This window comes from Heliangelus exortis, chromosome 1 (assembly GCF_036169615.1).
Source record: "Heliangelus exortis chromosome 1, bHelExo1.hap1, whole genome shotgun sequence".
In the NCBI taxonomy this organism is placed as follows: domain Eukaryota; kingdom Metazoa; phylum Chordata; class Aves; order Apodiformes; family Trochilidae; genus Heliangelus; species Heliangelus exortis.
The window spans coordinates 140,942,819-140,965,429 of record NC_092422.1 but is presented as its reverse complement, the minus strand read 5'-3'; the positions used below and the strand labels follow the sequence as shown (position 1 = coordinate 140,965,429).

The following is a 22,611-nucleotide window of genomic DNA, read 5'->3' as shown; positions in this document are numbered from 1 at the left end:
AGAATCAGCCTGTCACCTGTACCCTTCACCTGATAGCACACTTCAGAACTCCAGCAAATTTTTCACAAACTCTTCGACTTCTGTTGGCTGCCCAGACCCGGAACTGGCTCAGTCTGAAGGATTCAGACTGTCCTGGTTTTGCCAGCTAAACTGCCCACATTCACCTTCCCAGCCCATGCTACCTGCCCTTGGAGCAAGGAGGTGCTATTTGCCTTTTGTCCACACGGTGGTAGCGCAGCATTAGCATTAATGTAAACATGGTGGTACACCGAATTTTTGCCTACTTACCTGACAGACTCCTACTGCTGGACAAATGCTGACGATCTTCTTCCTTCTGTTAACTTACTAATTAAAGAAGAGCGGGATATGTTAGGCCAAAGACATACACGCACAGAAAGTAAATGTATTTGTGAAAATAAAGATGAGATACAGAAATCCACTTCATGGCCAAAAGGGTTGTTTGGAAAGAATGAGGGGTAGGAATGGAATCATGGAACCCAGCTTTGCAATCTTGATTTGTTGCCAGAGATAGTGAGACCAGATATCATAAAATACTACCAAATATTATAAAAAAATGCTCAAAGGGATGAAATTCTCTGGGCTGCCCTAACACCACATTTGAGTGGCTTTCTGGCTGGAGACTGCAGCATGGTAGAACTTACCCTTTCAGGACTCACCAGAATGCACATCAGGCATTTTGTCAGGCCATATGTTGATCATCTCTTTAGTGAAATATTTAGGCTCTTTTCTAAAGCTAGATTTAGGTAGAGTTTTGTCTTTGACAACAGTGATACTGGCTTCAGACAGTCCCATCTACAACCTCCTGTAGTTCCCCATGGTAAATGAGCTCTCTTTCTAGAATTTCTGTTTTAGTTTTCAGTCTATTGTACAAAATGAGGTAAAGTGTCCTTCGAAATATGTCTTTTATATTACTGTCACAGAGATTTCTACTTTAAAAGTTACTTAATAACCAAATATTTTTTAGGTTTTCATGCCATTATTAGAGTATAGCCAAGTTAATGAACACCACATGAGGATTCATGCATGCTCAAGACCTCTTTGTACTCTTAGGTCACAAAATAAAAGTTTGAGTGTGATTTCAAGTAGTCTATCTTTTGTTCAGCAGAAAATCAGGGTGTTCATACAAACCCTTGGAGCACACATCCTACCCCCAGTGATTTGTGTTCAATCCTGGGATACATGAGCTGATCAAGTAAGATTTGGAAGAGAGGAAGGGGTGTAAAGAGAGCTTTATCCCCTAATTAATGTGGTCTCTACTTTCACATCACATCACAGTGCTGATTACAGCACTCTCTGCACTGCAAAATTTGATACCTCCTTTAGCAGGTTATCAAACACAGTGGCTCTAGCTTCAATCCCAGGCTGCTTGGCTTCTTAGATAGGGCTGAAAGGACACTGTGTATTAGTGCCAAAGAGATCAGAAAAAGGTTTTCAACCTAGTTGGTACCAGAACCTAGTACTGGAACAAAATTCCCTTGTTTGAGTCTATTTACCAGTAATTCTAGGTGGTCTCCCATCAAAGTGCTGGAAAGTCCTCCTCACTGTCAGAGTGACTGCCCACAATCCTTACAACCAAGACAAAGTGTTGCACAAACTACTCAGGCTCTTAGCTCCTGAGGGCATTACCGTGGGTCTGACTATAATTCTTCATTTGTTACTGTAACTGTAGTAGGAGGCCTTTATTTATGTCAGAGTACCCTTATATTGTGCTGATAAAGTACTATGAAGTATTCCAAGGAATGGTCATAGCTGTCTCCAAGAAATGGAACTGCTGTTTCAGTCTAGTGAAGCTATCCAGTCAAGTGAAAATACTTACATTGATGGAAACAATTTTGCTGGTATGCTCATGCCACCAGTGGGGATCTCACAACTCCTGACAGACAGAGCCTGGCAGGAATCTGGAGCATAGATGGGGCCTAGATCAAATGAGAAATGTGGAGTTAGAAACATATAGCCATGATCCTTTCAAAATGCTTTTATTTACAGAAACATTCAATTGAAATAAAGTCTCTTAACAGGAGGTCTTGATTACTTTTCCATTTCCAAACCACACATCATAATGGGGATGGAATGTGGTTACCATAAATTGTTGATTTACAAATCATCACTGACTTGTTAGCAACAACTAGGATGTTAGAGTTAGAGCAACAGTTTGGATGTGATAAAATAGCAAGAGGCCATATTTCATGGCATTGTTGGAATGAATATAAATGAATTCTTCCCAGAGATTCATTGTGGTGGTTGTGGTAAATAGCAAACTGCATATTTCCTGCTCATGTTGAAATCAATGGGAGTTTTATTATTGGCAGTGGGAGAAGCAGGATTTGACCTTAATAGAAAAGAGAAGAGGAAAGAGAAAAAGATGAGGAAAAAAAGAAAAGAATGAGTCTGAAAGTTCTAAAATGAAAATGACTAACGATTCAGATGCCTGACTGGAGATAATTCAAAAGAGGAGTCTGAAAAGCAGAAAGTACCAACAACCTGAAACTGGGGCCCCTTTTCATTTGCATTTGCTTCCAAATTTTCCTTTTAATTCACTGCTTTTGAATTTTGAAACTGATGAATAACCAATGCTGGTCACTGCTGAAAATGCAAATTTTCAAATTTTCCTTTTTCTTGGAAATGCTTCTGCCTCTCTAATGGCACTAGACAGCTCTCTTACTGGGTTTTGGAATAAGCTTAAAAAAATCAGCAGAGGCATTCTTTCAAGGAAGCCAGCACAAACTCTTCCATATTTGTGTTTGAGTCATGACATAGATCATTATCAGCCACCTAACCCTGCTCAAACAAAATTCACATCTGCTAATAAACAGAATTAGTAACCTTTACTTTTTTATATATATAGGTAACTCTTTACAAGAGTATGGCTGCATTAGAAATAGAGGGAAAAAAGAAGTTCTGGCTCAAAAGAGAACACTACACTTGCTTAACTAGTAGACTAAACTATTCAGATTTTAAAATTTGTCCTCAAGTACTATGTAAAAATAGAGTAAAGCAAACAAAATAACAATGCATGCATTCCCACAACATGGTATGACACATCACAAACATTTTCTTTATCAGGTGTATTCAAAGTACTTGCCAATGTCACAATTCCCAAATATAGCTGTTTAAATATTTATAAGAGTGGGTGAAATTTGGTCCTCTAAAGTCAACAGCAAAACTTCCAATGAATTCACATGGACCAGAACAGATACATGGCTGAGCAACTTTAATATCAGTCAGTCTAGGGTGATCTTTATGAGGTGAATATCTGGTTGTCTACTTAGAATATCTGGTTGTCTACTTAGAGTTTAACACAACAAACATAAAAACATTCTTCCCAAGTTTTAGATGTCTTTAAAAAATAGCAAATGGGAGATGTCAATAAAGGTATGAGCAGAAAATGCAATGAATACTCTTCTACCCAGAAGTAGTATTGGTCTATTTGACCAATGTTCTATTCTTCAATACCCACAAACTACATCTCCTAAAATAGAAGTCTGTATCTAAGGACTCTGACCCTTAATGTTCACCAAATTACTTGTCATGAACATCCTTTTGGACCTTTGGGCTGGCACACAGTTGCTGAAAATTATCATTATGTGCAACTACTATCGAGCACACTAGTAAAGTATTTGGATAATGTATGGATGAGTGTTTCAAACCAGGTTCTGCTTCTGTGCAAAGCAGGATGAATTTAATCATTGCTAAAAAAACCCAGAAATCGCAGTATACATTAACTGGACTATAGCACATGGAGAGGGAAACAAAGACCAAACCCACCATTTTTAATTTATTTTTTTAATAAATGGCTAATGCAATCCGTTCTTTTCTATCTGTTATTCTTAGTTTCTCTATACAAAAATCTAATTAACTGCAAGACAGCCCTTTAAATAGTATGTGTTCTCAGAGTTAGATGAAGAAGGTTTGTAAAGGAAATTTGAGTCTAATAAATTTAATTTTTACTCAACAGAGTCAGTCATATTGAGCTCTATCGTGTAAAAGCAGACGATACAATTGAGATTATCACAGGAAATCCAAGAGAAATTTAATCCAATCCTTTGAACTTTCAATAAGATTTCTTAACTGTGAAGTACACAAGGAACTATGTTGACTATTGTCATATTTGGCTAGGGACTCCTCGTCTTATCAAACCATTCTCTAGAAAATTATCTTTTATCCCCAAAGTGTTTCTGGTGTTACTTGAAAGAGACTGATTTTGGAGGAACAGTATGCTCTGTGTTTTAAAAAGTCAAAAAAATTCCCTCTCTCAAAGGTGAGTCTCCATTTTCTCAGAAGATGCATCTTTATTAGCTTCATTTGCCTTTTTCCTGAAACACTAATCCCAAATCTAGAGTACACGGGGTCTCAGCAGAAGAGGTACCAACTGTCCATTTCACTTGTATAATAAATTCATTGTGGAACAGATGTCTTAGGTCCAAAATAGCAAAATACGTGAGTTTCACAAGCAGATTTTTCTTCCTTATCAGTTCACTGCTCTGCAGAGGATTTCAGAAGCATCACTTTGTACCCATTAAAACTACTTTCCCCATGTCAGCTGGGATGTTCAAAAGAGAAGCTTCAAAATGAAGTCTTTGTTGGAAATGGATTTGATTTCTCAATTTTTACTTAATTCCTGTGAGTATTTAAACTCTGAATATCTCTGGACTATGGTTATACCAGGTGGTACAATCCCAGACTCATTATGAATAAAGAGATATTTTAAATGCTATGGTACATATTTTAAATGTTTCTCCATTTTTCTCCATGGCAGACAGAATGGTTTGGTAAGGTAAACTTACCTAACATAAGCTGCCTTTCTTGTGCACTGGTAGCTGCCTTATTGCACCAGCAAGGAGCTTAGTGAGGACTACTTTACCCACCAAGTGATAGCTTTTCACCCTCTGCTGAATTCTTCACTCCTATGCCCAGAGATTCCCTGTGACCAGAGGCCAAGTCCACTGCCTTGACATTTCAGTGCAATCAAAGCTCAGTCAAAGCTCACTCTCAAGATGTCCTAGTATGTGCCACAGTAATGCCAGTTAATAAAAGTATTTGCCTAAGTTACATCAGTTTTGATTAAGAGATTAATACCCCAAATAACAGACTTAGGAATCCAGGAATCACAGAACAGAATATTTAGAGGCTGCACAGAGCTTACATGGAAGACCAAGTTGCCTTTGAATGTTCCAAGATTGAGGCATAACAAAGTATTTTTCTCTATCAAAGTGTTTAGAGACAGCTTATCCTAATTCTGTGCTTTTTGCAGGCTTATTTGCCAGTAACTGAGGAGTTCAGGTACTGACATACTTGCAGGATTACCATTTTATCCATAAACACTCACACATCCCCACCTTCCCTTGCACTCTTTCCTTGGCCTTAATTCTAGATTAGGGAAGCTGCACATTTCAACATTCTGGCATTTAGTAGAAATGTTTAAGTGCTTCCCTAAGAGCCATACTTCATACAGGGAGCTACTCACAACCAGTGGTAGGCTGGGAGAAGGGTGTCTTGAGATCTCACTTACGGGATATGCCCAGAGGCACTGAGGGGTCTTCTCAGACAGCACAATCCTGAGAATGCCCATGAAATTGCCAGACACTGCAGAAACTCCTGTGGAGATCAGAAGATGCTTCAAACTGAGTGCTGCTTCCATCCTGCTTGATGGATATAATAGCAACTGTCAGGCATCCATCCGGTAGCCCTTGGCTATGAGCTTCCTAAAGAGTGCATAGTACTGCTTAAAGAGCACAAAGGCTGCTGGTATGTGGTTCATAAACAATGCACAAGCCAGGATGTGGGATTCAGAAAACTGATGTCTTTCTAATGTATGCAGACATTGCTGTTACTAATATCTAAATTACAACACATGCTCCCATACCTTTCAAACTGAGTCCAAAGCACTTAATCCTTGCCAGGGACAACAAAGTAACCCAAGTTCGGAGTTTCTCGGTCAAGTTAGTTTCGAGTCATGACATTTCTTTAAAATAAACATTAGAAAGTTATCCAAAAGTGAGATCACCCCATTTTTAAAAATATCTTCCTATCTCCAAACTGTTTTGCCTAATTTCAGTCAAGTTTCCCTGAAAAATTGTAGTGTGACATAGAAGCTTGCCTGTGCAGTTTCAGGTGAATTAAATTCAGATTGGAAAAGTCAGGGTGGAATTCAAAAGCATGCTGATAGTGGAAGAGCTTGCACCAAACTAAACTGGAAGAAAGAAGCATCTCTCCATCTTGTATGCTCTCCCAGCCAGAGCTAACAATAACTTTGCCTTTGCTACTGAACAGCTGAGCCAAAAAAACAGAAAGACAAAAGCCAAAGACAAACCAAGAAGACAAGAAACAGAGACAGCAAAGAAGACAGGGGGAAAGAAAAAAATCTACCCCACACACGAGCTTTGCAATGAAAGTTCAAGATAAGAACAACAGCCTCTGTAAAAGTCATTTTTGACATTAAAACATGACAGAAGAAGCAGAGATGGCAAAGCACCTAACCCGACCTACTGTCAAGAAAAACTAATGAAAACAAGATGGGAAAAATAAGGGAAGTTTGTCATTTTAAAAGAAAATATAAATTTTTAACACTGACAGTATGCAAACCAATAAAATACTCAGATGTTGCATGAGGTCTCTATCAAAGTAACTCAGCCTATAATTACATGAGAATCAAAAAATGTCAAAACACAATAATGAAGATGCTGTGGCGTGCTTTTTCTTTTGTGGAGTTAGCCCATCCATACCACCAAGTGGGGGAAAAAGTTAAATGGGAATTCAGCATGACATTTACAAGAAGGGAAACATAATGGATGGGAATAGGCAGAAGTGAGAAGAAGAGAAAAAATTCCAGAAAATAAAAACATTGAATACTGTGAAAAAAAAAATAGAAAAGGCTGCCTTGTGATAGACAGATACCTGAGAAAGAGCTGCAGCAGACAGTCATGCCTTGAAGAAATCACTGTATCTAAGTTTAGAGAAAGACACTGTCTCCCATCAGTCCCACTCATACCAAATAGAAAAATACAACATGGCTTCAGAAATATGGACCCACCTTCAGGTATAAAGTGAAAATGGGTTTCATGTGCCCTGAACGTTGTCTATATTTCCAGTAATATAAGATAGAGTAAGAAACATACCACCTCTTTCTACAAAACTGATTTTGTCTGTATGCTTAGACCACCATTGATATATCAGTACTGTCACTCAGAATTCCCAGAACAAGGGGTCAGATATAAATTGATCCAGCTACACTGAGTAAAGTGAATGCATACCAATAATCATTTTTTGATAGATCACTTCAAGATCTGAACAGCAGCATGCCTAGTCCTAATTACTTGATGGGGAATTCTCCCCAGTGTGCTCATCATTTATCTACCTTTGCTCCTACTGAACCTTTGCTTTGGTGGTATCAGGATGAGGGCAGCCCCAGGTGCTTTCAAAGAAAAAAATCTCTGCCTTAGAGGTGTAAATCACCAGCATCTAAAAGTCAGGCAATAGAATGACTGATTTAACTCCTTGCTTGTGTGTACATCTATTATTTCTGGCATTTGTTCACCAGACTTTGAAATGCAAAGAAATGATAATAATAAAACCACAAACTAACAAATGCATAGACGTGGAGAACAGAAAGTCTAAGCCATTAAAGTTTTCAGTAAAGACTCTACCCAATGGCAAATGGGAGGATCAAAAGGCAAAACCCCCAATCAGATAAAACCTCCCTTACCTTCAGATTGCACAGTTATACAAAAGGGACAGCAAACTTCTGTCACACAAAGCTAATCCTGTTTTTTCTTGCAAACATCTCATTTAATCTGGGATCATAAATAATAATTGTGAGCTTCCTGCATTTTGTCCTAGATCTACTGCAGTCAATGGGGCTTCTGAAAACACAAGGAGCACGCACTAGGCTATAGCTTTGGGCTATAAGGATCGTGTCCAAGTCTATGCCTTTTTCTATGCCTGAAAAGTGCCCACAATTTTATGGGTAACCTATAAAAACAACTGAAGCAATTGTGGCAGTCTTACATTGTTAAGGTTGTTTGCTTTCCACTCCCCAACCTCGTAATATGAACAGAGCTATTACAATGATCTATTATAGCTGAGGCCAGTCTTGCTGTAGAAAACTCTGTACAAGCTCAGAACCAAAATGTAGTCACAGCTCCAAACAGCTTGGGGATGAAATGAATTCTTTGTCTATCCTACATCCTAAATGCATTCAAATCATTGTAGTATCTGTATATCTACGTGGACCACTTAACTCCCTCTTGAACTCTCCTTAGTGCTCTAAATTGCTTGTCAGCCACATGAGAAAATCTCTACCTCATGTAAAATTTACATTCCAGAGCTTTCGATTGCTGGTTTCTCTCAGCAGTAAGGTTTCTTCTGTTCTCAGTGCCACTGGAATGATGGGGCCAAGTTGCTCCTGCCTTTTGCAAAAATGCTCAAAAATTGTGTGGAGCAGAAATGTAATCAGCCCTGGCCGAGAATTTCAGAAGTCCCACATTTAAGGCATCAGCATGGGGGGGAAGGGCTAGCTGAGAGACCAAGGTAATATGATTGCTGCTGCTGGCAAGAGGACAGATGTCAACATTGCCTCTCATTTTCACGGAAACATACCTGGCTTTATAAAGAATAGGTTAGCAAATATTTTAATACAAATAGTAACCTCAGCAGAGCTGCCAGAGCAGGCTCCAAAGAGACTGACTTGTTTAAAATCTGGACCTGTGCCTTAAAACCTGACTTGCGTATTCAACAAAAGATTAACCCCAAAACGGGTATTATCATTGCTGCAGGGAGAAGCTCCAGAAAAGAGAAAATTCTAACTCCCTCCAGCTGAACTCAGGACATTGTCCACATTTTATCACATCAAGTGCCCTTGCAGTCATTCAGAATAAACAAGCAAATAAAGAAGTGAGGTATATCACATGTGATAGGTTGGGTCACTGGGACTGAGTAGATGTTTGGCTGTGACCCAACCCCCTGCCTTCATTTGAATTACTACTGGAATCTAACTTCTTGCATTGTTTTAAGAGGCTAAATTGTTCTCTCTATGTACTTTGGTCATCCCAACTCAGATGTTATCTTTTCCTTTCCCACTCTAGTTTTTGGCTACAAAAAATACACACAAAGAAGAGCCTTTTTTCCTCAACTGCAGGCTGTGTATTTGTCTATGGTACCATTCCCCTCCAAACACCTTTGACAAAGTTTGTAATTTATGAGGTCATTTCTTTAAGAGGTTACTAGTGATTCTCATGAAAATGAATGCTAGTGTAGATTTGACCTTGGAAGCAACACTGACAATACCAAACTGATGTAGATAAAAAGGGACAGAAGAAATTATTTCCAAATTTACTGCAGTCAGTACTGAACGGTCACTCCTCTGGAAAAGTCACTCTGCACAGGTGTCATAGCCTTGAGCTATTGAATTTCTTGGAAGATGGAGGGAAAGACTGGTCCTGGAATTATTATGCAAAGGCCTGTAATACTAGATTTACCAACAGAGACCTTGGTCAGCTTCCATTGCATAATTCAGCTGATTTTAAGCAACCACATGGGGGAACAAGAGAGATGATGTGGGACAAGTAATAGCCAGGGCTTTCCTACGGGACCTGCTGGCAGAGCTCTGTGGCAGCCATGTATTGCCATGCATCTTCCATCAAGGTCAGTGTCAGGCACCAAGTGTGGCAGCTTCTAGGCTGAAACAAAGCTTCTAATGCTTTTAATGGCCATTATCTGGTATGTCAAACTATCTCTTTGGGATATGGTTGCAGACCTCCATATATGTTGTAAACCAAATTAACTGGATTTAAATTTCATGCAAGCATTCATACATCATGAAACTTTTACCTGAAACTAGGAAAACATGATTTCTTCTATCCTATAGATTAGAGCCATAGGGTTTCCTGAATGAAGCCATTCATGAGATGTCAATATTAAGAGATTGTTGTTGTGATCATAGAATCATAGAATGGTTGGAAGGGACCTTTAAAGGTCATCTGGTCCAACCTCTTTGCAATGAGCAGGGATATCTTCAATGAGATCCAGTTGCTCAGAGTCCCATCCAACCTGCCCTTGAATGTTTCCAGGGATGGGATATCTGCAGTCACTGTGGGAAACCTGTTCCCCTGTTTCATCAACCTCACTGTAAAAATTCTCTTCCTGTATCTAGCCAGAATCTCTCTTCTTCTACTTTAGAAATCTTACCCCTTGTCCTGTTTCTACAGACCCTGTTAAATGTTCCTCATCTTTCTTATAAGCCCCATTTCAGTACTGAAAGGATTCAGAGGAAATGGTAAACATAGTGAGTTATTACTTAGGGTAGTCAAAGGAGTCATTAATTTGTGGTGGCAGATGGGTAATGGCATTTTTGAAGACCATCATAGAGGGACATGATTTACTGCATTATTCAACCACTCTATCAGTGAACTTGTGGTGGGACAAGAAAGCTTACCGGCGCTGCAGAAGTATGCAGTTTCTTTTAGGGGTTGTAAAACCATCCCCGGAAAAGTGGTGGACTGCTGCTAAGAATGCAAGACTGCAGTTATCAGGTCACAGGAAGGTTGGGGATTAAGCGCACAAACCAACTAGATTTTGGTGAGATGTGAAAGCATATATTCACTTCCACTGAAAATATCTGGTGGCATCTCCTCTATACTGTAAGAATAATAGAAAGTAATGCAAATTGTAAGGTTTCCTATAAAACCTTTAGAATAATTCAATCCCTTGTTTAGAATTCTATAACTGTTAAAGTGTATCGCTTCCTCTTCTGTATATTTAGAGTGCTGTCTGCAAAAATGTATTAGAGCCAACCCTACTAAATTCCTTACAACTGTCCCACAAGGGTGGTTCTTGAAGTGGAAAAGAGAAAAATGCTGGCAGTTTATGTAATGTCTTTTTTACTCATACAATGAGAGGCTATCTAGGAAGTTTAATGGTATGCAAGTCTCTGGTGGCAAGAATCAAGCTGGAGAGATTTCTCTGCAAGCTCAGCCTTGTTTATCCACGTGTCCTCCATGTACCCTTGTCCCATATCTCTCTCTGCTCCCGAGAAGTCAAAGGAAAACCACATTCCCTTGAAAAATGAGAAACTGAACTATAATGCAGTATTTGGTGACTGAAAAAAAAACATACTTACACATTTTACAAGAGCTGCTTCTGGATCTGCTTTGCTGGAAGCAAATATTTGCCTACTAAAAAGTCTGGTCTGGCTCAAGTGGCATAGTAAAAAGTTTCTGAGGTAATCCTTACTCCATTTTCCTGTAAGCAGCCCACATTCCCTAATCTTATCTACCTAAACTCACAAAGGAGTGGAGTCCCCTCACCTCTCCCTTACACCATACATGATCTGGAGCTCTGGACCTTTAAATGCCTAACTCGTACTCTTCTTGCCATCCGCGTATTAACAGCTCTGTGCCCTGTGCTATTTTCCCTTCTCACATGTCTGGTACAAAATGTTAAGTACTCTTGTGACCTTTAAACATCCTGCACAGCTCTTCATCTCCTCTTTACATGATCCAGAGTCATCTCCACCTCCTGTTTGAAAATCCTGTGCATGCACCTGGCTTGATTACATCAGCAGATATGCACACAGCTGAGCTAACACATTTCAAATGAATCTACTGCAGAAGCAAACGGAAATGAATAGCTCTCCTTTTGTCCTCAATCCAGTGGTGACTCTACTATGGTATCAATTTGGCATGAAATCAGATTTCTCTGTAAATCCACTTTCACTGTTACCTGTGTGCTGTGATGTAGGAATTAGAAAAGAACAATCATGACAAGAAGTTGATGGTGGCCAGTAAAAATTGAAACTATTTCTATTTCTTGGCTTGAAACATCAGCTCTAATGGATGTGGGGTTTTTTTTTCTCTTTTTCTACTAGATGAAGAAACTGCATATTCCAAAAGTAATGTGTGAGTAAAGCAAGAATTGCATGAGAGGTCCAAGACATGTACCAGTAACTCTAAGCTACTTTGAAATTTACCTTGCAGAGATCCTAGTAATTGTGTTTCTCAAGATCTCTGCAAGGGATATTGTATTTTCCAGTGCTGTTTTGCTGTACAAAAGTGGGTGATAGCCATTTCTTTAACCTGAAAAATGAGCATGCGGGAAAGACCAGAAAGAGGCCCAAGTATCCTATAAATATATGTGTACAGCAAAACATTAGATCTGTAATCCTAAGTTTGACAGTAGAGCATACATAGTCCTTTTTCCTTCAAGGGTAGGGGGCTCCAGGGTTGAAGGGTAAATACCTCCTGAATACTGCTGAGCAAGGCAACCCAGTGAACAGTAGTATGAGTTTATTGCAGGCACCAGTTAGCTGTAGAATAGCATTGTAAGAAAACAAGTGTTACTAGGAATAAAATGTCTGCTCTGGATTCTTGTTCTGAACTTGACAGCAGAGTACCAGGAAAGTCTCTGTGGGAGAGTTTGGAAGACTTCAATTCATGCCTGGTGGAGCAAACAGCAGTTGTAAAATCTCAAGAGATGAGGGCCACCCAGAGTGTGTCAGTTTATCAACTGGACAGCTGTGGTGTGTTTACAGATGCCAAACCATAAGCATACTGGCAGGGGAAGCAGGAATTGTGGCCAGCACACAGAGAAGTGGCTCCTGAGCTTCTGAATTGCCTGCCTCTCAGAATATGCTTACGGTCTGGTTCAGCCTGACAGCTCCAGCAAAGACACCATGCAGCAGGCCAGTGGCATAAACACACCTCACACCTGGCTTCACAGATTTACAAAAGCTTTCTCTAAGACAGAGGATAACATTTTGGGAATATTGTACCACTCTGCTCACCTCCCTGCCTTGGGTAGGGTAGTGAGATAAAGGCATTGTAATGGGCAATATATTCCTATTCAGCTAATGAAACAGCCCTTTGGGAGCTACAAGCAGTGTAACACAGGGACCCTCTGATGGCAGAGAAACCACTGAGGGACTTCATAGAATACTCTTAATCAGGGGAGTGTGAGCATAGCTGTAAAGTTACTTTTGCACAAATACTGGTCTTACCATGAAAGAGAGCCCTGTCCCTTAAATGCAGAGGTCAGTTATTGGCAGTGGCTGAAATTTCCACCCATGAGAAAAAAAAAAGCTGGAAAGTAAAATAAGTTAGTCAGGAGAGGAAGGCAGATAATCATGTCTAAAAGGATGATTTGGGTTACAGTGACAAGATAACCAATGTCAATAACTAATGCCCAAGGGAGGTGGAGATGCAGCAGATTAAATACTGAATGAAGTGTTATCCAAAATATGCATGATATTTTGCATCAACCTTAGGTGTCCTTCAGATACTGTATAAGCTGTGATATTTATGATTAGTGGTGTTTACAGTAGTAATAGTAGCAGCATTAAAATGCCAATAGGCTTTGAAAACATAAAAAATATTCCTAATGAAATCCTAATGGATTATGTCTAATCTGAGGGCCTCTTTCATCTGGATCTTAAGCTCCTAACACTGGAAGTAGGGGCACAGAATTACCCAGGATCCTTAAAATCCTCTAACCAGTGAAGAGTTAGGCAAAGGCAGGGGAAAGTAGGTGCTGTTGTTGCCTGCCCTCTGCTGTCCTCAGAGCTGGCTTAGTGGGCTGTAAAATCTTCTGGCCTAATGTTTTTTCTTGCTTTCCTAAACTTTCATTAGAGAAAGATGCACACAGGCAGACTGGGGTGCAGTTGGAAAATGCCTGCAGTTGTTCTGAGCTTACAGAAAAGGGAAGGGTGTCTTTAGAGACCAACAAAAGATCCTGTCTCTCTCTCCACTGTCTCTTTTCCTTGCAAGGGCTCATTGTCCCTGGAATCCTTGCAAGAAACGTGGAAGCAGAAAATACAGGGAAAGCAGCCTCAGGGCACTATGTCAACCAGGAACCAGGTGCTGGTGGTGTCATTTTAATGGATCTATTGGTAAAAGTTTACAGATAATTACTCAAATGTCCCATACTCTGGCTTATGGTGACGATCGTGACTGCAGCATAGACCAACAACAGAACAACACAGACTGATTTAAACATGTTTCCCACAGATGAGGTGAATCAACATATGGTCCACATCAAGGAAGGCTGAAATAGATAACCTTTAAAATTCCCTTCCAGTCCAATGTTTCTATGATCTCTGTAGTTCTGTAAACACCCTGGACTGGCAAATTTGAGATGGGCATTGGGGTGTATTAGGAAGAAGATGGTGCTTTGGGATAGCAGAAGACATTAAGGTCTGTGCTAGTGAGAGAACAAGGGGATCCCTACTGCAGTTCTCCTTCTCTGTTCAACTATGCCTGTGAGACTTTATTGTATTCCTTCAGAGCACTGATGACTCTTCAAAAATAAAGTTGGTAGCCCAAGCAATAGCCTGCAGACAGGTGTGGAAGTGGTCAGGCAGGACTGAGCAGGCACCAGCTGTGACTGTGGGCAAGATTGCCAAGTGGCACCATGGCATGAGGTGAGGACCTGCCACCAGAGCATTCTGTAGTTTGCTGGTTGTTTAGTCAAGTGGTTGTGAGGAAGCTGTAGATCACCTGAACAATGAGGTCCTGATACTCAACAGTAAATCCTTTTTGCTGTCCAAATTGAGTCGTCTGGTCAAGCTGACTCTAGTTGTCATATGCCCTGAGTCTTTTGTCATAATTACAGAATAGGATGAAAAAAAAGGGGAAAACCCAGCCACAAAGCCAACCACGCTTGTTTGATTCTCTACCCATAATTACCACACCTATTAAAACAATCTTTTGGCTAATGAGGCCAGAGTGAGCGGTGAATTTTGCAAGACAAATGAAACAGAAGGAACTTCTAGTTTGAAACTTTTATGGTGATATCCAAGCATAGCCTGGTAACAAAATCTGGTTTATTAGTTACAGTGCACAGCTATAGATTTTATTAGGATAGGTCCAACAGGAGAAGAGAGAAAGAATTGATGATGAGTCATTAACAAGATGCAGCTACAAAGAAGATGACAGCTATGACTCCAGCATGTCTTGTTAAAGGGAAGTATTAATGTCATTGCAAAAAGGTTTGGCAAGACTCTACTTAAGAACACAATACGACTATGACCACCCATGTGCCACGAAGACACACTGAAAATGAAGCAGGTACAGAGACTGGCCACACAGCTGGTCAGTCTGCCTCCTAGAGGAGAACCAAACCAAATAAGTTGCTCAGCCTAGCAAAACAAAGAAATCTGGATATTCCAATGGCTGTAAGTTCAGCACACATAAGGAAATGAGTAAAAAGTAGATACAGGGAAGAAATTTGAAAATCTAAAGACAATAACATTGTCAGTGTTTATAAATTGGCTAGGACTAAATTCAGACTGTAAATTAGAAGGTTTCAAACTTTTGGAAGAATGAATGGAACTTTGGTGTTCCTTTTTTCTGTTTCCTTCTCTCTGTCCTTCATGGTATCTGGTTGGTATTGCTGTTGCAATCCATCCAGGTTAGCATCCAGGTGCATTCAATCCAGGAAAACAAACCAGTTACGTGACTGAACGGTGCCTCCACCTTACACAGTTCCCATGAAATTATATTCCGTGAGTGGTGCCTGACCTGTGCACTAGGAATGAACAGGTTTTGCCCTACCCTATCCTGTAATCCACAGCAGAATTAAATGGATCATGCCCTGTCCCATTCTGTAACAAGGCATTTAGATTCACAGAGAAAAACAACTTTTTTTTTCTTTTTTTCCACAGATGTGTTAGAAAACCAAATCATAATAGCAACGTCACTGTGTTTTCCTACATAAAACAAAAAAGACATATGGAGAACCAATTTTTAATAAGGATATAGAACTCTACATAAGAAATAAAGATAGGCTGGATGCTTTAAGATTATCTACTATGAAAATTTTGTACAAAATTTGTTTCCTACTAGCTGCTTGCTATCAACTATCAAAATACCATTCAGCCATTCTATACAATGCTTTCATCCCTACCACACTTTACAAAATGTAATACTAAAGATAAGAAACCATCAACAGCAGCTTTACTGCTTTCAATACATCTGCTTTCTTCTCCTCCAAGAACCCAGACTAACATCTGGATTAATCTTTAGTCATTTGCAGTAGCAAATCCTTATCGTTAGTCTGAAATCTGGCAAAAAACTCATATAAACAGAGACCAGTGTAAGAATACTGAAATGCATTTTATTTATCTGTATGGGAACCCAATAACTTGCTCATAAACATGGGAACTGTCATATTTAAATATTTCTACAGTACAGTCATAAATCTCATATTACTGAATGTCTGAGTCTAGCTTTTTCTCTTTGAACTTTATCTTGCCTTTGTGGAAATGTATTATCTATGGTTTGTTTTTGTTTTGTTTTTTTTTTTAGCTTAGTTTAGTTGCTTGCTTGTAGTTTTGTCTACTGTCTGTGTCTGGGGCTCTTTGAGTATTCCTATACTACAAATGATGACACTCTATCTACAAAAATAGGTATATACAAGGATTTACACTGGAAATACTACACACTCATCATCCTGATCCCAAGTCCAAGGAAGTCAGAAGCAGTTTTTAACAGTACTCCATTTTTTTTAAATTAATCCTTTTAAAAGAGACTTACCTCAGGCATGAAGCATGGATCAAAGGTTCATCTTCAGGGGGTCTAGTTTGAAGACTTCATTTGGGCCACATCCTACCTACGGAGGAAAGAATGGTGCTGCAACTGAGGGAAAACAGCTAAATATAAAAAATCATATGCAACACTACTTAATTTCTTTGTTTTATTCAGGATTCAGAACTTCCAAAGAGAAAATGAGACACCCACTGCTCTAAATAAATTACTACTGAAAAACAAATAATCCAACTATCATGTTGACATATAAAGAAAAACAAAAATTCTGTTCCTGCTTCAGATTTTAGCTGGTTTTAACATAGAAAGAGACAAGAAAGGATATGACTGATTGCAAGTACAGTATCATGAGGCTTGTGTGTAATTATTAGTCTTAATGGAAACCCACATAAAGTATATGCAAATGTGCTGTCCCACAAGCCTTGAGTGGCAAGAGTTGACTTAAATATCAGTGAAAATTCATGTGAGAAGCCCATGAAAATAAGTGGCCTTTTTGGACATAATACCATTTGCTACTCTTCAATCCTTTACATAATTTACCCTTCTGCTTTGCACATTTTATAATGCACAAGGCCTTGCTGCTGAATATATAATTAGGAAGGCAAGGAGATCCCAATTTCACTGGGATTATCTGTATCTTCCAAATAAATTAGGAAAGATATTTGGTCCAAGCTTGATTATTATCAGGCAGTGGTACAGGGGGAATCTGCTACCATGTCACCCTTTGAGCACAATTTTTTTCAGTAAAGATCAGCTTTTAAGTCTCCCAAAACACAAGATTAGTTCAATTTCAGTGCACTCTTTTAAGGTTTACCCAAAACTATTCATTATCTTTCCCATGAAATCAAAACCTGAGACTTTATTTTCTTACTGGAGAAGAGATCGAACTAGAAGTGTGTAGAATGCCATGATGGAGAAGAGGAGGCTGAGGGGAGACCTCATTGCTCTCTACAACTACCTTAAAGGAGGTGGTAGTGAGGCAGATGCTGGCCTCTTCTCTCTGGTGACGAGTGATAGGAAATGAGGAAATGGGGTAAAGCTCCACCAGGGTAGGTTCAGGTTAAATATTAGGAAAAACTTCTTCACAGAAAGAGCAGTGAGGCATTGGAACAGGCTGCCCAGAGAGGTAGTAGGGGCACCATCCATTGGAGGGATTGTTCAAAAGATGGGTAGATGAAGTGCTACAGTGAATGGTTTAGTGGTTAGGGGTTGTGGAGTGGATGGTAGGACTTGATGGTCTTAGAGGTCTTTTCCAACCTTGATGATTTTGTGATTCTATGATTTAGTTCCTAATGACAAAATGCAAACATAATCACCTACAACCATAGGAATATACTCTGTATACCACTGATAGGTTTTGGCTCATGTGAATCATGTTTTAATAAGCTCTCAGATGCTCATGTTTGCCTTGTCCTATCACAGATTGAAGGGCAGACAGCAACTATTGGAAACTTCACATTTGAGAATGTCAACAGCCATCATTAGTTCTGCCCCAAGACCTGGACACAATATTTGAAGAATTACCCTTTTCCCCTCATATAAAAGTTGAAATGTGATGGCAAACTAGAATTTGTTAGACTGTATTCCATAGGTCTGGTGAAATGCTTTTGTCTATAACTCCATGCTACAGAAAGGGGAAAAAAAAAAGCATCTACTGTGTCCTGAAAAAACTAGTGCAGGAATCCAAGTATTTAACTTATTATGCTGTGATACTGTTTAAAAATATCAGCAGAAAGAAGGTAAATTGCTATATAGTGCCTTTTATTATACTGCACCAATAGCAAAAGCCTAGGATGCCATCTAGGCTTTTACAGGAAAATTCTCCTGTAATCTGTATATTCAATACATCTTCTCCCCAGTCTCTAAAATCTGTATACATTTTCACTTTCTATTCTGCTGTTGATAATCAAATGTTCTAGTGCCAGACACCATCACTGACTGCAAAAGGATCATAAGAGCAAAACCATCATAAGAACATTCATAAGTTTGTAAAATGAATGGAAATTATTGCTAGGAGACAAAAAGCTGAAGGAGAAAACAAACTATATTAACAGCACTGGAGAAAACAAATTCTCAATAGCCAGTTTCACTGTAAACCCTATTTGACTATAGCTTTTAAAAGGACAATCATTAGTCTTTGCCAGAGACAACCTGTCTCACTATCCAAAGTGAAGCCTGCTGGGAAATGCTGCAGAAACTCTGCTGGCTTACTGAGGTAAGTGCCTTGTTATCCATTCTGACATAAAGGAGGTGGGAGCGATCCCCTGGAGAAGGGCCCAAGAAGACAGACTGAAAAATCTGGCTGAAAGAACCCTACCACCAGGCAAGTCTTGGGAATTGGCAGAATACATATGAAATTATTGCTAATGCACAGATTAATAACAAAAGCCCAGAGCAGATGGATTCTTGCAGCTCTGGGTCCAATAGGAGTACCATTCCGAACCTTCTGATCCCACGCCACCCATCCCAGGCCTTTTGAGGGCCAGTGGGGTTCTCTTCCAACTTACTTGAAGCCCATCCAACCATTGTCGCTTTCAATACCTCTTTGTAATGTGTGCAGTCTTTAAGCTATCCTCTAGGAAGCAGCTGCTGTATGAAAAGTGAATGAGCTTCCACTGGAAAAAAAAAATTTAAAAAAAAAAAAAAAAAAAAGTGCTGCTATTGAAAATAGTCATTACTTCACCACTCAGCATGCTAAAACATTAAATACAGGAAATTGCCTCTCTCAAATCTAGTATTGCTAGACATATCAAAAAATACACAGTCTTTGCAGGACTCCATCTTTGCTACTCTCAGTTTAAAAAATGAACTCGGGCCCCCTGTGGAGGAAGCAAGCAACTCTGCTTATTTTTTGGAATATCTGTGAGGATGCTTAATGACACTGACACTAGCAGCATAACTGATTACTGTGGTATGCAATTAAGAGAATTATGACAGGTTGGAATGCCTTCCTGAAGGAGCAGATGATTCTGATGGTGACAGTCATGCCGCCTATGAAAGACTGAGACAACTTGCCTGTACCCATCTGTGCAGACGATCAGAAGAAAATGCTGTGACAAAAGAAAAAACCTAACAGATCTCCTGGATCATCTCAAAGGAATATTGTTCCTACAGTATGACCAGCACCTTACTCTGACACAGAGATGGTTTTATTCTGTGAAGAATACTGAGCTTAACATGGTTATTTTAAACTATTGCAAAGAGCGAGCAAAAAATAGTGAAAAATGTACAAATCAATTTTTCTTCAAAATGCACTAAATCCTGAGTAAGGAATCGATATTCTTTTCATCCTTTTCTTTTGAGCACGTTATTTATGTCTTTTTCCCTAGCCATGTACTAGCTTGTCTCAAAGCCAAGGCATAAAGGCATACACGCACATACAGTCAGGTCACTGAATGTTGAGCAGGGGAAGAAATATTTATCAGATCAAGTCTTCAGAACTGGATCTCCTTCTAAAAGATACCATAGTTATCAAAAAGAAGAAAGATATGAAATAAAGGAATTCCTTGGGAATAATTTATGGGTGATATTATACAGGAAGGGCTTGAAATTAAAGGGGAAAGACATGATAGCTTCAGTGTAGCTTTGTATAAGAGGGAGCTAAAATCATTTGCCTCTCCACAGAGAGGACTCCACCCCTGTGGGAGTTCAGGCATGTGGTAAATTCTGAAATCAGCTGGAACCAAGAGCTCTTACCATGGAGTCAGGATACGGCCTCTGGCATGAGGCAGCTGCTCCTGGCCCACAGAGCCCTCTGAGATCTCAGTCCAGGGAGAGGCAGCTGGGCTTCCCACGGAGGGAGGACCATGCATTATGGGACTGCACAAACTTCTCCCTTGGGCTTAGGGGATTTGAAGAGACTTTGTAAAGGAAAGGAAAATATTGCCTCCTGGGTAACTCACAGAAGCAGGACAACAAACACAAGAACACCTGTCCAGGCTCAGATAATCTCTGTCTAGCCCAGTAGTCTGTGTCTGACAAGAGATGCCTGGTTAGCCATCTAAAGCCAGGGAGAGCACACAGTGTCAAATTCCCAGGTAGATGCTGAGGTCCTTTTGAACTCTGCATTTGGCAAAAGTTGTTCCAATCAGAATTGCTTCTCAAAAAATACAGAACACTCTCTATGGGGGAAGCAGCATCCCTGAAGCAGCATGTGTCATTTCCTAAGTACAGAAGGTAGGAGAAACTGCTGAATTTCTAGGGTTCTGCAGAAAGAGATCTTTCCACAAATAATGATTATATACTTGCACTAAAAAAGAAAAAAAATATTCAAAAAAAAGCAAACCAAAACACACTTCAAACTTCCATATGGTGTTGAAATACTTGTGTAGGAAATCAGATTAAATAGGCAGCTGTTGTTCTTTCTGCTCCCCTGGCATTAATATCTGAGAATTTCTAATATTTGTTCACCTTTTCAATATAAAATGTGTAGAGGAATTGAAACCTGAGGACCATATTTTATAGAGAGTCAAAAAATGTTTTCAATTTCTTTATATTTAACACAGTAACTCATCTCAGTCTTTCCTGCATCTGATCGCATCACTTGTAAGTCAAGGGCCAAGACCATAGTAGGAAAAATAGAAGTCACTTTAAGCTATACTGGAAGAATGGATATTTGTTCTAGTCGACAGGCTGGCAGGAACTCAGGAGAGCAATATATGAGACAAATCTCAGAAAATGGTTATTTATTCTCATTCAACCGCAGTACAAATTTCCTGATGAAGCTGGAGTTTTGGAATGCTTGACCAGATCTCTGTGAACCTTATTACCAAAGTTGAAATTATCATGAATTACTGTTGTACTCATTAGTGGAGGTTCTTAGAGACATTAAGTCACCTACTGGCTGACCTTCTGGAGTAGCAGATTTACATTACCCAAGACTCAAAAAATACCAATATCAGCACTTAAACATGGAGGATTGTTACATAAAGTCTGCTGAGTTAAATCAAAAGGTTTAATGTAGCAGTCTCAGAGACCGGTAATGGTATATTCACACCTGCTCCAAAAAAACTATTACTGATTAAATTTTGCTAAGCTAGGTTTCATTTTTATAGATTTATGCCAGACTAAATGTCACAGTGATCCCAGATGTTATAGTTCAACTTCAATCACATTCTAAAAGACAGTTCATTATTGGGTGCAGGAAGATGGCCAAAGAGACCATTTGAGTAAAGGACTGGAAGCATTTGAAATGTCATTGGCTAGCTCTTATTTATGTCTGAGAAAATGACAATATAGGAAAAATAAAGAATTCCAGGGGTAGGATCTCAGCCACACAAAGGTTAAGGACACCAGAACTTCAACCCTGAAGCAGTGTTTTCATTAAAATCTCTCCCAAGGTTTTGTAAAACTGAAGTCATGTGGTTATGACAGTTACGTACATTTTAACAGGCAAAAAGTTTGCATAAATGTTTGAGGTTTTGGGACAGATTCATTTGAAAATAAGTAATGCAAAATTGGAACAATTAGTCACTTTTCTTCCAGATCCCAAAAGTTCAGGCCATAGTCGGTGGAGATTGGATCTGACCCTTGTTTCCACCTTCACATTGTAAGTTCTAAGTGTACCAAAGAAAATAACCCTGCTCTTCCTTTCAGCATCTTAACATAGCCTTTCAATAATTAATTACAAAGATTTCCTAGTGAATTCTCTTTCCCCTTCTTTTTCTCAGAATGCCTGATGTAACTTTGTCTTTAGGTTACTTATACAAAAACAAACATGATACCTCTTCCCTGATGTTGTTTTTTGCAATTCTGCAGCTTTAATCTCATGCAGTTCTCTGGCTTTCGAGGTATCAGGTGAATTTCTGTAAATTTATACATCTATAGGTCCAGTATATTTTGTTCTTCATTTGTGTTGGACATGACATTTTACAGCTTGGTGTTATGCATTATGGAGAGGAGGGAAGGGTTGTTCTCTTCGCGCTTGGCCCTGAGGCTTGGCAGCAGCACTGCAAAATGGCTTTATCCCCAAACCAGATGTTCAAGTTGTTTTAATAATATCTTATGTTTCCTCCACAAAATAAAACAAAAACTCACTGTATCAGAATGTTCCAGTGTTATG

The 22,611-nt window shown here is 39.3% G+C and overlaps 1 protein-coding gene and 1 long non-coding RNA gene across 2 annotated transcripts in view; one reads left to right on the top strand and one right to left on the bottom strand.

Annotated features, from left to right (window-relative positions):
• The window catches only part of LOC139788329 (tyrosine 3-monooxygenase-like), a 48,591-nt gene extending 41,893 nt beyond the window's left edge, over positions 1 to 6,698 (top strand). The window contains exon 12 of the mRNA XM_071728239.1: positions 6,133 to 6,698. Coding sequence (XP_071584340.1) covers positions 6,133 to 6,136 — 4 coding nt within the window. The 3' untranslated portion in view covers positions 6,137 to 6,698. The remainder of the gene's footprint in view (positions 1 to 6,132) is intronic.
• Positions 196 to 11,194, bottom strand: LOC139788411 (uncharacterized). Its single transcript, XR_011722852.1, has 3 exons — positions 11,135 to 11,194; positions 1,838 to 1,937; positions 196 to 345 (listed from the first exon to the last, which is right to left on the bottom strand). It is a non-coding gene; the product is annotated as an uncharacterized lncRNA (long non-coding RNA).
• Between the last annotated feature and the right edge of the window lie 11,417 nt (positions 11,195 to 22,611).